Below are 12668 nucleotides of genomic sequence, written 5' to 3'. Positions count from 1 at the left end.
TCTTCTCTTTTCCAACAGCGCGTTAAGGTCTTTAACGTCCACCTGAACGGGACACAGATGGGGAGTGAGGTTTTAACATCCCATTCAAAGGAGGGCACCTCCGACAATGTCCCCCCACCCCACCCAGAATTACACTACAGCGACGCACTGGACTGAGCTGAAAGCCCCCAACATGGTGGGCTTGAACCCACATTCTGGATGAGGGGGAAACTGCGGAGCTCAACGTTCAGACATGGGGTGGAGGCCGGGGGTGGTGGGAGTGAGAGGTGGGTGTTAGTGTCAGTAATACCAAATTGTGGGTGGCAGTCAGGGTCGGGCAGGGACGGCACAGTAATTATTATCATTATGTTTACAATCAATTCACTTTGCAGTATATCCTGTGAAGCGCTTTGAGACATCTCGAAGACGTGATAAGACGCTATATCAAATGCAAGGATTATTATTATGATATCAAATGCTGCTATTATTATTATATTTTATGGTTTCCAACAGGATTGAAAAAACGTACAAGAAAAGCCTTTGGGATACGGAAGAAAGAGAAAGACACTGACTCAACGTGAGTGTTGGCGTCAGTAGGGAAGGCAAATGGGAAGTGGACCAGCTAAATACCTCCCGTACCCCACTAACACCCTTTCCCGTCGCTGTCCATGAACACAAAATTACAGTACAAGACAAAATTACACTTACACAGCGCTTTCATGTCGGGAGGACGTCCCAAGGCGCTGGATAGTCAAAGATTTCGGATCTGGGGGACAGGACGGAGGTGGGATCAGGGAGGGTTGAGGGTAATGTGCAATGGGGGGAAGGTAATAGTACCTCCTAGCTCTCCCCCCCCCCCCTCCTCCTGGGGAGAGCGAGCAGCTGCTCGGGCTTGCTGATCTGAGTGGCCTCCTCCTGAGCTGTTTCAATAGTTGTTGTCAAATCCAGGTGTTGTAATGTCCTTGGCCAACAGATGGGCCTTTTGGAACCTGACGCACAGATCGCTGAGCAGATCGCTCCCACTCCCCCCCCTTTGACACCGTGAAGAGTGAGTTTGCTCGCGTTCCATTCCATTGGGGTGAAGGAAACTCGTTCCATTATCCCGGGGGCGGTCGGGGTGGTGGGGGGGGGGGGGTGGTGGGTGTGGAAGAGATGCCAACCAGGTATGAAACATGACACTGTCAAGCTCTCTGGGACCTCACCCTGCGTGAGGGGCGTTGTGTGTGGGTGTGCGTGTGTATACATACGTATAAATGCAAACGCTACTGAGAGGTAGATAAAGGCTGTGTAAGATCACAGCGAGTTGGACCCTGGTTGGTTGGACCAATATGACCCCTGTCAGGCCAACGCTGACATCAAAGGCTGCAAAAGGTTCAGTGACCCTGAGGAGAGCCAATATCAAACGGCAGGTTCAGTGTGAGTCACAGACACCTACACACCAAGCCCGATCCAGGCTGAGCGGAGAAGGGGGGGAACACGCACCGAATAACAGCATCGTAACCCGTCTGAGTCATCGTCTTTTATAGTCTTCAGCTTCAGTCAGACAAAGGCTTCTCGAATAGATGCGAGGCTGTTCTTTCACCGATTGCTTCCAGCCTGTCACAGGAGCAGGAGGAGGCCCTTCAGCCCACCCAGCCTGCTTCAACAGCTTATTACACCATGACGCATCCTCGAACACCGTTCCGACATCTTTTCCCACATCTTTTAATCCCTCTTTTACTTTCCCGTCCATCTCCCATTTTAGAGAGCTCCAGTGGGGGGGGGGGGGGGAGTGAGCACTAGCACATGCCCGATGGGGGGAGAGAGCAGGGAATCGGGTTAAATTAGAGTGGCATGAAATACCTGATAATTATGAGCTCATTCAAACGGTTTGATCAAATCAGTGATGGAACCCACTGGGAGTTTACATGTTCATGTAAACAGAACAACGCATGTCCATGTCACCCCCGTAGGAGCGTTGAGTGTCGAGCGGAGGGCACGGGGTGGGGGGGGGTACAAGCCAAAGACATGTTAGAGCAACGGCTCATTACAAATTCTCTTTAAACCATTAATTAGTGTGAAGACGATCAAAGTGCACATGACAATTTATTTATCCATCCAATAATTCGTTGTAACCCACACACATTCCCCCACTCTCCCCCCCCCCCCCCCACTCGCTCTGTGCTGAGTCACTGATCCTAGCGGAGGGGGGCAGGTGTTTGTGAGGGTGGGTGGTGGGGGGCAGTATTTGAGGCTACACTTGGCATCATTGCCTCCTGGGTTGGCTGATCGGGAGCCGAGGGAACCAGCTCGCCCCCCCCCCCGCCCACACCTGCCCTCCCTGTGTGTTTCAGATAAATTAATCTCTCTTATTTCTCATACAGAGGTTCGCCCGACCGAGATGGAAGTGTGAGTATTATGGGCTGTCTGGCAATGCAGACGCACACACGCGCACTCACACGCCATCCTCAGTAACCCTTTCACTGCCGCTTTAAATCACAATTTAAATCCTAGCTCGTTGACCGCGCCCGTGGTCACCTGCCCACTCCTGCGGCGTCCTGTAGAGTAGTGGTCAGAGAGACGCTCGTCTCACCAGTGAGAGGACCTGGGTTCGGTTCCCGGGCAGGGTGAAACTTTAGACAAGTTTCCTTACTCCACACACCTCCGTCAACTAGAAATAAGTCGGAACCCTGTTGTTAGTCGATTGGCGGATTACTTTTCCGGGGGTAATAATCCCTTTTAAAAAAAATGTGTGGTCCCTCAATTCACGACTGTTTGTGGGTCACTAATGTGGGTGATTGGCTATACGATGGGAGACAGCAGTGTGGACTTATGAGCTGAAAGTCCCCAACATAGAGGGCTTGAATCCCCAACCTGCGTGAAAGGGAAACTGCGGAGCTGCATGTTCAGACTGACTGGGGGGGTGGGTGCGGGGTGGTGAGCAGGGTTGGGGGGGGGTGATAGTATCTGATCTTTCTGTCTCTATATGATAATTATCAGTAATACCAAAGTGAGGGGTGCAGTCAGGGTCAAGCACAGTAATTATCATAATTAATTTTAAATTGGTTAATTACCAAATAGAACCATTTGCTTCCCAGTTTAACAAACCCGCTCTTGCTCGCTGAGTCCTGTAGCACAGTGGTTAGAGCGCTCGCTTCATAAGCGAGAGAGAACCCGGGTTCGATTCCCATGTGGTTAGTTGATTGGGTGAATCGCTTTTCAGGGGGTCATAATCCCTTCAAAAGAAAATTAATAATTTGATCACTCAGTCAATCCACGGCTGTTTGTGGGGACGCTGCTGTGCACAATCGGCTGCCGCGTTTCGCCTGCAAAAGATACAGTCAATTCACTTTACACTATATTCTGTGACGACGCGATGAGGCGCTGTATCAAATGCAAGGATTATTTCCTCTCGTCCTCTGTGCAACTCTCCCAGACACTGTCCCCCACGGCGGGCGCTGGGTAAATGTCATTTTCTGTTGTTGCAGAGGAAGAGCAACGGAGCTCCCAATGGATTCTACTCCGAGATCGACTGGGAGCGTTATGTAAGTGGCTGATCCTCTTTCAGGTCAGGAGTTAAGAGTTCCAGCTCCCCAACCTTCCCCAGGGAGCAGAGGTGGGAGAAGCTCTGCGCAGAATGTGGCATGCGATGTGATATTATTATTATTATTATGTGAGGTTTTTATCCCACTGACCAACAACGCTGCATCTGTCGCTATGTAGGAATGTTTGAGAGTGTTTATCTGTGTGTGTTCGTGTGTGTTTCAGTGTGTGTGTGTTTCAGTGTGTGTGTGTGTTTCAGTGTGCGTGGCGTGTGTTTCAGTGTGTGTGGTGTGTGTTTCAATGAGCGTGTGTGTTTCTGTCTGTCTGTGTGTGTTTGTATGTGTGTTTCAGTGTGGGTGAGTATGTGTGGGTTTGAGTGTGTTAGTAACTCTAGCCGTTTTATCCTGCCTTTTCTTTTCTTCTCAGAATTCCCCAGAGGTTGATGATGAAGGTTACAGCGTCAGACCAGATGACAAATCAGGTTATAATCTTTTAACTCCACCTCGTCAGAGTGAGCTCGCTGTGTGTTGGGGTGGGGGTGGGGGGGGGGGTGTGTGGAGAGTGGGTGGGGGCTATGTGTGTCTGTTGTGAGTGTGTCTGAGTTTCTGTATGTGTGTTAGAGGGATGGGATGTCTGTGTATAGGGGCTGGCTGTGTGTGTGTGTGTTTGTGTGAGGGGGATAGCTGTGTGTATGTGTGTGGGGGTGGGAAGGACTGTGTGTGTGACTGTGTGTATGTGCGTGTGTGTTGGGGGGAGTGGGAGCAGGGTGCCTTGCTCAGTGAGAGCATTGCGTGCTGTTCCCTTGACTGCACCTCCCTCCAGCACCTACCAAAGAGAAGCACTTTTACTCCTCGAGCGAATCGGAGTCGGAGGAAGATCACCGTAAGAAATTCACCGTCAACATCCGGCCGCTGCCCCCCGTGGACGCCCCTCCCTGCGTGGCCCCCAGCGTGGACGAGCTGAAGGCTTCCGTGGGCAACATCTGCCTCTCACCGTCCCCAGTGGTGAGTCCTCGCAGTGGGGGATGGTGGGTGGGGGTGGGGCGAGGGGTCTCGCTTCAACAACGCAATGCAAAATGACATTTGCACAGTATCTTTCGCGTCAGGAGGATGTTCCAAGGCGCTGGACAGTCAGGGATTGGACCCGAGTTTGGGGTTGTGATCAGGAGGGTAGGGTTAGGAGGGTGTCCAAAGGCGCAGTCGAAGAAGAGGGTATTGAGACGGGCCTTGAAGGAGGCAAAGGAGGGGGGGAGACGGAGGAGGGGCTGTGGGTTGAAGCTCCAAAAGGTGGGGGCAAAAAGGCTGAAAGACGATGGTGGGGTGGGAGCAGAGGGAGCTGATATGGGGTTAGCAGATGACCGAGATAGGAAGGAGCAAGGCCATGACACGCAGCCATGGAGCATTGTGATCGATCTTTCCTCTTGTTCCATTTTCTCACTAAATGCTTCCTCAGAGGAGAAGTCCGGTAAGTCTAACACTTGCTCTCTTTTTAAATCATAAACCGTGCAACAAATTAATATCTCTATCTCTCTATCTCTCTGCATTCTGTGTCTCTATCTATCTGTCTGATACGCTGTGCACCGTCCAGCGCCTTGGGCCGACTTCTCGACGTGAAAGGCGCTACACAAATGTAATCTTGTGTTGTTGTGTCTCTGATTCAGAACCCCACTGCCCACATCCTCACCCACACCAAACTCCATACCCTCATCACACCAGGCTCCACCGGCTCCCTGTCACACAACTCATCGATTTCAAGATCCTCTCGCTCGTCTACAAATCCCTTTACGCCCTGCACCTCGCTACCTCTCCGACCTCCTCTCTCCCAACTCCACTACTGTCACCTCCGCTCAGTTGACTGTGGCCTCCTGCTTGCCCCTCAACCCTTCCGGTCCACTATCAGCGGCCGTGCTTTCAGCCACTACGCCCCGAAGCTTTAGAATTCTCCCCTACCCCACCCCTTGCCCCATATCTCTCCGCCTCGCCCCCTCATTCCCCTTTTTTAGAACACAACTGCTGACCTTCCTCTTCGACCGCGCTTACGGTCAGCTCCTCCCTCTCCCCTGCTCGGAGTCAGGCTCCGCCACTGCTACTTCCGCGTCTCTGTATATATATATATCTCTCTCTGTGTCTGTGTATCTCTCTCTGTGGGTGGCCTGTTAAACACAAATGAAATGTTGGTTATGAAGGGGTTATGAAATATGCAGTAATGAAATGATTTCCTGAAATGATCCATCTGACAGCTTCGGGCTGTTCCTCTCTGACAATAGTTCTGTTTGTCTACCCTGTCGATGCTGCTGTCTTTATTTAAGGTCCTCGACTCTTATCCTCCATACCTGAGCTGTGCCTCTTCCTGCCAGCATCCTTCCTGCTTAGGTCAAGACTTAATCTCACTGAGCTCACTATCTTCCGCCAGCCCTTCCCCCTCGTCGAACTTGCATCATCATTGCGCTTGGCTCAATCACTCGTGCGTGTATCTGGGTCAGAAGATTGCAGGTCCAAGTCCCAGCGTCAGGCTTTAAAGATCACAGTCCAAGCTGACTCTCCAGCCCAGTGCTAAGGAAACACAACCCCGGAGAGACTATCTTATGGATGAGATGCTAAACTGAGCTCCCGTCTGTGCCTGTTCAGGCGGACATTAAAGATTCCGTAATGCTATTATCATGTCTGATAGTGCCCCGGATTATTCCCTCAATCCCGTCACAGCTGAGTGAGATACTGATGAACTGAAATTGGTTGCCATATTTTCTGATAGATGCACAGTCGCTGCAATTTGACAGCAATCCCCAGTGAAGGATTGGGAGACATTTTGGCGTGCAGGGGCAGTGATCACTGTCGTCAGGTATCTCATCGCTGCGAATAAGCAGCTGTTTCTGCTTGTTGACATTCACGGCTGTTTGTGTGACATCGCTGCATTCGCCCACAAAAACAGTCACTCCACTTTACAGTAAATCCTGTGAAGCGCTTTGAGACGTCCTCCCGACGTGACGGGCGCCGTACCGAGTGCAAGGATAATTTTATTGATTATTTTATTGATTTTATTGATGTCTGTGCAATTGTTTTTGTTACACACACAACAAAAAGCTGTGTTCACAACTCTGTCACTCTCTGACCAGGTCTCTGTTCTCTCTTCCCTTTTGCCGGATCCCAGAGACGGAGCCCGGTGAGTCGTTCTTTATATTGGGGCGTTTGTTAGGTCTGTACTTTCTGGTGATTGTTAGATGTTTCATTATAGGCGAGGATGAGGAATCCTAATGTTGCCACGACCTTGGGGAAGCCATGCGATGCGATGTACTTGAAACTGTTGTCAACTTAATAGAATTGGACGCTTTGGGGGCTTTTTAAACCTCATTGATTTGACCCAGTAATTCCTGTTTTCGGTAGAAAACAACATGTAGTGCCCCATGGCGTTATGTACTACGTAACTGGTGTTTCTACGGACACAGTACTTCAGTGAGCGAGTAGTAAATGTACGGACCAGACTCCCTAGGGAGAGAGTCGGTGGAAGCAGAAAGTGTTGATTCTTTCGAAAGAAAGTTAGATAGATTTCTGTTAGGAAATAATATCTGGGGAACCAGTGAAGAGTTTGGGACATGGCATGCGCAAGCGAATGCCCAAGGATGGTGGAAGGTGCACTGGATGGACCTTTGTCTGCTTTCCACTAGCAAATACTTATGCTCTTTATGTACAAGCAAAAAAACTCAGGCAGGAGAGAGTGAGATATCTGCACGTGCAAACATGGCGTAAGACCTGTTAAATGTCTAGAAATAGTCCTAGTCAGGGGAATATCTCCTTAATCCACACGTTGGAATTCTGAAAGGAATAGGAAGGGGCTTCAATTCCCATCAGGTTGTGTGGAGGTGGGTGGGGTGGGGGGGGGGGGGAGTGTGGAGGTGGGGGGAGAAGGCAACAATGAAGGCAGCAAAACGCTGAGAATCTGAAATGGGTAAAATCTGGGAGAACTTTCCAGCTCCTGCCCGGGATTCTTCTCTGTCACCGCGGGCAGCGAGTCATGACTGCCAGCATCTTCCACGGTAAGTGTCAAGTGCCCGTCGTCCAAAGGACAGCCTCTAGGTCCTGGCAGAAGGAGGCCATTCAGCCCATCAAGCCTGTTACACCGTATATTGGATCACATCACGGCAAATCTATTAATGCCGACTTTTTTCTCTGCCTCATTCTCCCCTCCCTCCCCAACACGCACAACAACACACTCACACACACAGCCGCAATCTCCTCAATTCCCAAGTGTCCATCCCTCCGACCTTTTTTAAACACCCTAATCACTTCTTCCTCACACAAGAGAGTGAACGAAACGCGTGGTTCCCCTCCGTCTGTACTTCATTTTGGGCTCCATGCACAGGAAGTGACATCGGAGGCAACTTATTTGTATACAGGGCAAACGGCCTGCATGAAAAGAAAATGGCCGAATGCCCGGGTTGCCGCCGATGTCACTTCCTGTGCGGCGAGCACGAAATAAAATACATTGGGGGGTGATGTGAATAAAATAAAATAGTGCACAGGGCATTGGAGAGAACAAGCAGCACCTATTTAGTTGAGTCCCATGGTAAGTGTCAAGTGCCCCAGAGAGCGTCTGCGACTCTCCAGTCTGCGTCATCTCATTTTCCTTCCTCCATCAACGTTTGTCTGTTTTTTTTCCTTCCCTCCAGGGGTCCATCAAAAGAAATTTATCTTGTGAGTATTACTTATTGCTTCCAACATGCCTAGAGAGAGGCAGAGCCGTCCCAGATCACAATTCTATGTTTTGAGTGCGTATATATACAGGACCTTCACGATAACTCATTGGTCTGGGCTGACGGGCTCGGATCCCCCCCCCCCCCCCACCCCGCATTAAAACGAGGTGCGTGAAAATGGCCGACTGCTGGGATGCTGCTGATGTCGCTTCCTGCGCCTCGCCCACACGCCCAACGTGAAGTCCCGACGTGAACGCACACTTTGCACAGGTAGCAATTGCCAGTGGGGCTTCCTGTTGCACGGAAGTGACATCAGCAGCAACACCAAAGACCCATAAAACAACCGTTTTGTTGCTCCGGAAGACAGTATCGTGCGACAGGACACCCCTGTACCCGTATTGGATATTTATGAGCAATTTTCCCACCGTGCTACATCTGTACGTGTCAGTGCCGGTGTGTAACTGGAGAGAAACGGTGGTGGTTTCTTTGATTTTATTTTGCTAATTCCTCGAGTTGGTTACTTTTTGCTGATGAAATGTCGCTGCGGGTTGTTTTGATATGAAATCGATTTCCTGTCCCTTGAGTCGGGGTCGAATGAACCCTCTGTCCCTTTCCTCCTCAGGTGAAGAAATCGCTCGCCCCAGACGATCAACCCCCACTCCCGAGCTCGTCAGGTACACTTCACTGTCCTCACCATCTCTCCCCTCCGGGCGGGGAACGCGGTGATGGGTGGGTGGGGGTGGATAACTGAGAGAGGCATTGACTGGTGGGTCAGTAGTTTGTCCACAAATACCCAGTCAATTCACTTTTACAGTGCATCCGTTGAAGTGCTTTGAGACGTCGAACAACGTGATAAATCGAATGCGAGGATTATTATGATCCTCAGTCTCTCTGGTGGGTTATGGTCAGCAGGTGTCTTGGTGGGGTCGGGGGCCGGGGCTGCTGCCAACAGTTAGTATTTGAGAGTAAATTGAACGGCAGAGTTGGCAGGACCTTGTGATTTCTCACAACCAAGACACACTTTCAAATTGGGATGAAATTTATAACATCGAAATTATCAGATGCCACAAGTCGATTCACAGCTATGTTCCTGTTGATTCCATTAATGTTTCTCCTCCTCTCTCACTCTCTCTGTCTCTCTGTTCCCTGTCTCCCTCTTGTTATCCACCTCTCTTTTATCTCTCTCTCCCACAGTAAGAAGGAGCCAGAGGACCCAGTCTCTCTGGCTCCTCTCTTCGGCCCCCCATTGGAGTCAGCGTTCCACACTCTCAAATCAGAAGGTAATTACCGTGAATCTACATACGGTGCAAGTCGGGTTAGTGACAGTGTCTTCGGGCTACTGATAATGCTATTGACAATGCACCTGTGGGTGATGTGGAGAGAGAGAGAGGGAGGTGAGCGAGATGGCAACTGGACTGTGGAGGTTCCTCTGCGCTCACCAATCCAGGGGGACAACAACAACAACTTACACAGCATCTTTCACATTGGGAGGACTTACCAAGGTGCTGGACAGTCAAGGATTTAGACCCGAGCTGGGGATTGGGATCTGGAGGGGTGGAGGGCAGGGAGGGTGGGGGGAGGAGGTTGACCAAAGGCGCGGTCGAAGAGGAGGGTCTTGAGGCAGGCCTTGAAGGAGGTTAGGGCGGAGACGAGGCGAATGCGCTGTGGGCTGGAGTTCCAAAGGGTGGGGCAGAGAGACTGAAGGCCCGCCCACCAATGGTGGGGTGGGCCGGGCGGGGGAACGTGGAGTAAGCTGGAGCCCGCTGAGTGGAGGCAGTGGACAGGTCTGTATAGACGTGGATTGGGGAGGGAGGGGGATTTGGATTTGCTGCCCAGAGATTGAGATTGACATTGTCTCGTCTCTTAAAAGGAGTCATCGACCAACCGGAGATCTGGGCTCCCGTCTCGGCCGACGATCCCCAAAATGAGTTGTCGTCCTCAGCACTGTGCTTTCCGACCGGAGGTAAGTTTCCAGGACACGCAGTGAGGGGAAACATAGGAACAGGAGTAAGCCATACAGCCCCTCGAGCCTGTACCACTATTTGATCATACGTAATAGAATGGCGGAACAGGCTTACGGGCTGAATGGCGGAGTGGGGGGAACGAGGAGGGGGGAGGAGGAAAAACAGAGACAACAACTTGTATTAATACACTTGCATTAATGACCGTTGGTTGGGTCAGAGGGATAGGTTTTAAGGCAGCGGCATATTGGTGAGAGCACTCGCCTCGCAAGCGAGAGGACCTGGGTTTTATTCCTGTACAGTGCGAAACCTTAGGCAAGTTTCCTTACTCCACACACCTCTGTAGCAGTGAGGAGGAACCCAGTTGTTAGTTGATTGGTGGGTCACTTTCTGGGGGGGTAATAATCCATCCCAAAAAAAGTAATAATAATAATTGGGTCCCTAAATCCGCGGCTGTTTGTGGGACCCTGCTGTCCGCAATTGGCTGCCGTTTTTCGCCCACAAAATATACAAATAATTCGCCTTACAGTATATCCTGCGAAGGGTTTTGAGACATCTCAACCATGTGATAAGGCGCTATATCGAATGCAAGGATTATTAACGTGGGATTTGAGGACTGTTCTGGGAGAGAAAAATGAGTAGAACGGACAAAACACAAGGTTAAAAGTTTGGCAGCAGCAAAAGAGTTTCTTCTCTTTCTTTGCTCTTCTTTCAGCACCTCCTCCGCTGCCTCCGAAAAATGTCCCGGTCAGCCCGCCCCGCACAACGTCACCCTCAGCGGACGGATCAGGTACGGTGTGGAGGGCGGGGGAGGGTAGGGGAGCCAGGGAGGGGAAATGGGGGCCTTTAATGACCAGGTTGGTTCTCACCATTTCCATCCCATCGGCTAAACTCCTGGCCCGATCCTGGAGAGATGGTTGCTCCAGCTGCCATGAGTTGGCGTTGGGAGTGTGAGGAGTTTGTGGGATTTTCCCTCGGGCTCCGGCCCACCAGATTCTGGGGAGAGAGTCGGGATTGATCCGGGGCTTGTCTGGAAAAACGCCCCCGTAAATAGCAGCTCGATATCGGGAAAGGCAACATGGGAAGTGACGGTCACCTCCTGTAGGGGACTCCATCCTGGCCTGAGGTTCTCCTCAATCTCCTGGGAGTTCGGAGTTTCCTCTCCGAATCTTTAACCTTTGAGGGTTTGTTTTTCCTTTTTCTGTGTGTTTTAACATGCCCTCTCTCTCTCTCTCTCTCTCTCTGTCTCTACCTCTCTTTGATTCCTGCCACGGTCTCTCTTTCTCTCTCTCCACTTGGGTTTATTTAATGTCCGAGCCAGTTGCCCCCCCACAAGGCTTTGAGACAGAGCTGGATGGTGCTGTCCAGGCAGTGACTGGAGCCTGTGCCGAGGGGCCTGAGAGGCCCGTGTCTTCCCAGGGCCCAGGGTTGCCCCAGGGTTCCGCCACCCCCCAGGGCCCCGTATTGTCCCAGGACGGCAACCGCTTCTCCATCGCCAACCTGGACGAGGTCTTTGGGCCTGAGATGCCGTGCCACCCTGGAGCCTCGCTGCCCAAGAACACGTGGATCGATTTCTCCGAGGGGCCTGATGTTGGGGGAGGGGATGGGGATGGCGCAGATGTAGGGGCAGGGCCTTTGGGTGATAGGCCATCCTCTCCCAAAGGGGCGGGGGCAGTTGCAGGGGCAGGAGCGGGGCCAACTGGCTCCCAAACCCCACCCTCCACCACAACCCCACCCCCGACCACCACACCCCCACCCCCGACCACCACTCCCCCGCCCCCCACCACAACGCCCCCACCCCCCATCACGCCCCCCAAGCCCCCATCTCCAGACGAGAGGCAGACCCCGGAGCCGGAGAGAGGCATAGCCAGCGCCCCGAAGAGCGAATCGTCTTCATCCTTGAAAGAGCTGTCGCTGGGGACCAGGGGCTCTCCCCCTCCTCCTCCGCCCCCCACTTACAGGACAGTGGTCTCCTCGCCAGGACCCGGCGGGGGCAATGGCAGTGGCAATGGCATGGCCAACAGCAGTGGTAGGTAGCGACGGCTGAAGTCACTGTGCATGGCTACAGCGGACTCCAGGAGCTTTGATGCCAGCAAGATTGTCGTCCTCCATCTGCTTCTGCTGCTTTCGACCCTCCCCTCCACCTCTGCCCCCACCCAGCCCATCGCTGTATCCCATCTCTTCATTCATGCTGAACCTTGCTACTTTCCGCTTCCCCTTGACAAAGAGAGCAAGCGAGAGAGAGAGAGAAAGAGAGAGAGAGAGAGACGCAAATACATAGAGCCGGAACCAGCAATAGGGAGAACTCCTTGACTCCACACCTGCCCAAGCAGTGAGAGCCTTGTTCTTAGTCTTCTCACACAGAGTGCGCTGGGATTCTGGGATGCATGGCTCCTGGACATCACCCACACACAGTCTCACACAACACACACACCATCACACACACACCCACACACATATACACACACACACACACAGAATCTCTCTGGGATATCTCAAATCTGTGATGGTTTGAGAAA

The 12668-nt window shown here is 51.8% G+C and overlaps 1 protein-coding gene across 1 annotated transcript in view; it reads left to right on the top strand.

Moving 5' to 3' along the window:
• Positions 1-461: 461 nt before the first annotated feature.
• sgip1a (SH3GL interacting endocytic adaptor 1a) overlaps positions 462-12668 on the top strand; it is a gene marked incomplete at its 5' end in the record, with an annotated part of 28750 nt that continues 16543 nt past the window's right edge. Inside the window, 12 exons of the mRNA XM_007910052.2 lie at positions 462-556; positions 2343-2367; positions 3447-3503; positions 3928-3982; positions 4324-4505; positions 4954-4965; positions 6649-6660; positions 8165-8189; positions 8811-8862; positions 9383-9468; positions 10059-10151; positions 10865-10939. Of these exons, the coding sequence (XP_007908243.2) occupies positions 462-556; positions 2343-2367; positions 3447-3503; positions 3928-3982; positions 4324-4505; positions 4954-4965; positions 6649-6660; positions 8165-8189; positions 8811-8862; positions 9383-9468; positions 10059-10151; positions 10865-10939 (769 nt within the window). The remainder of the gene's footprint in view (positions 557-2342; positions 2368-3446; positions 3504-3927; positions 3983-4323; positions 4506-4953; positions 4966-6648; positions 6661-8164; positions 8190-8810; positions 8863-9382; positions 9469-10058; positions 10152-10864; positions 10940-12668) is intronic.

This window comes from Callorhinchus milii, unplaced genomic scaffold (genome assembly GCF_018977255.1).
Source record: "Callorhinchus milii isolate IMCB2004 unplaced genomic scaffold, IMCB_Cmil_1.0 Scaffold5, whole genome shotgun sequence".
Taxonomy (NCBI): Eukaryota; Metazoa; Chordata; class Chondrichthyes; order Chimaeriformes; family Callorhinchidae; genus Callorhinchus; species Callorhinchus milii.
Note: the sequence above shows the minus strand (reverse complement) of the source record. Positions and strands in the feature narration are given on the sequence as shown.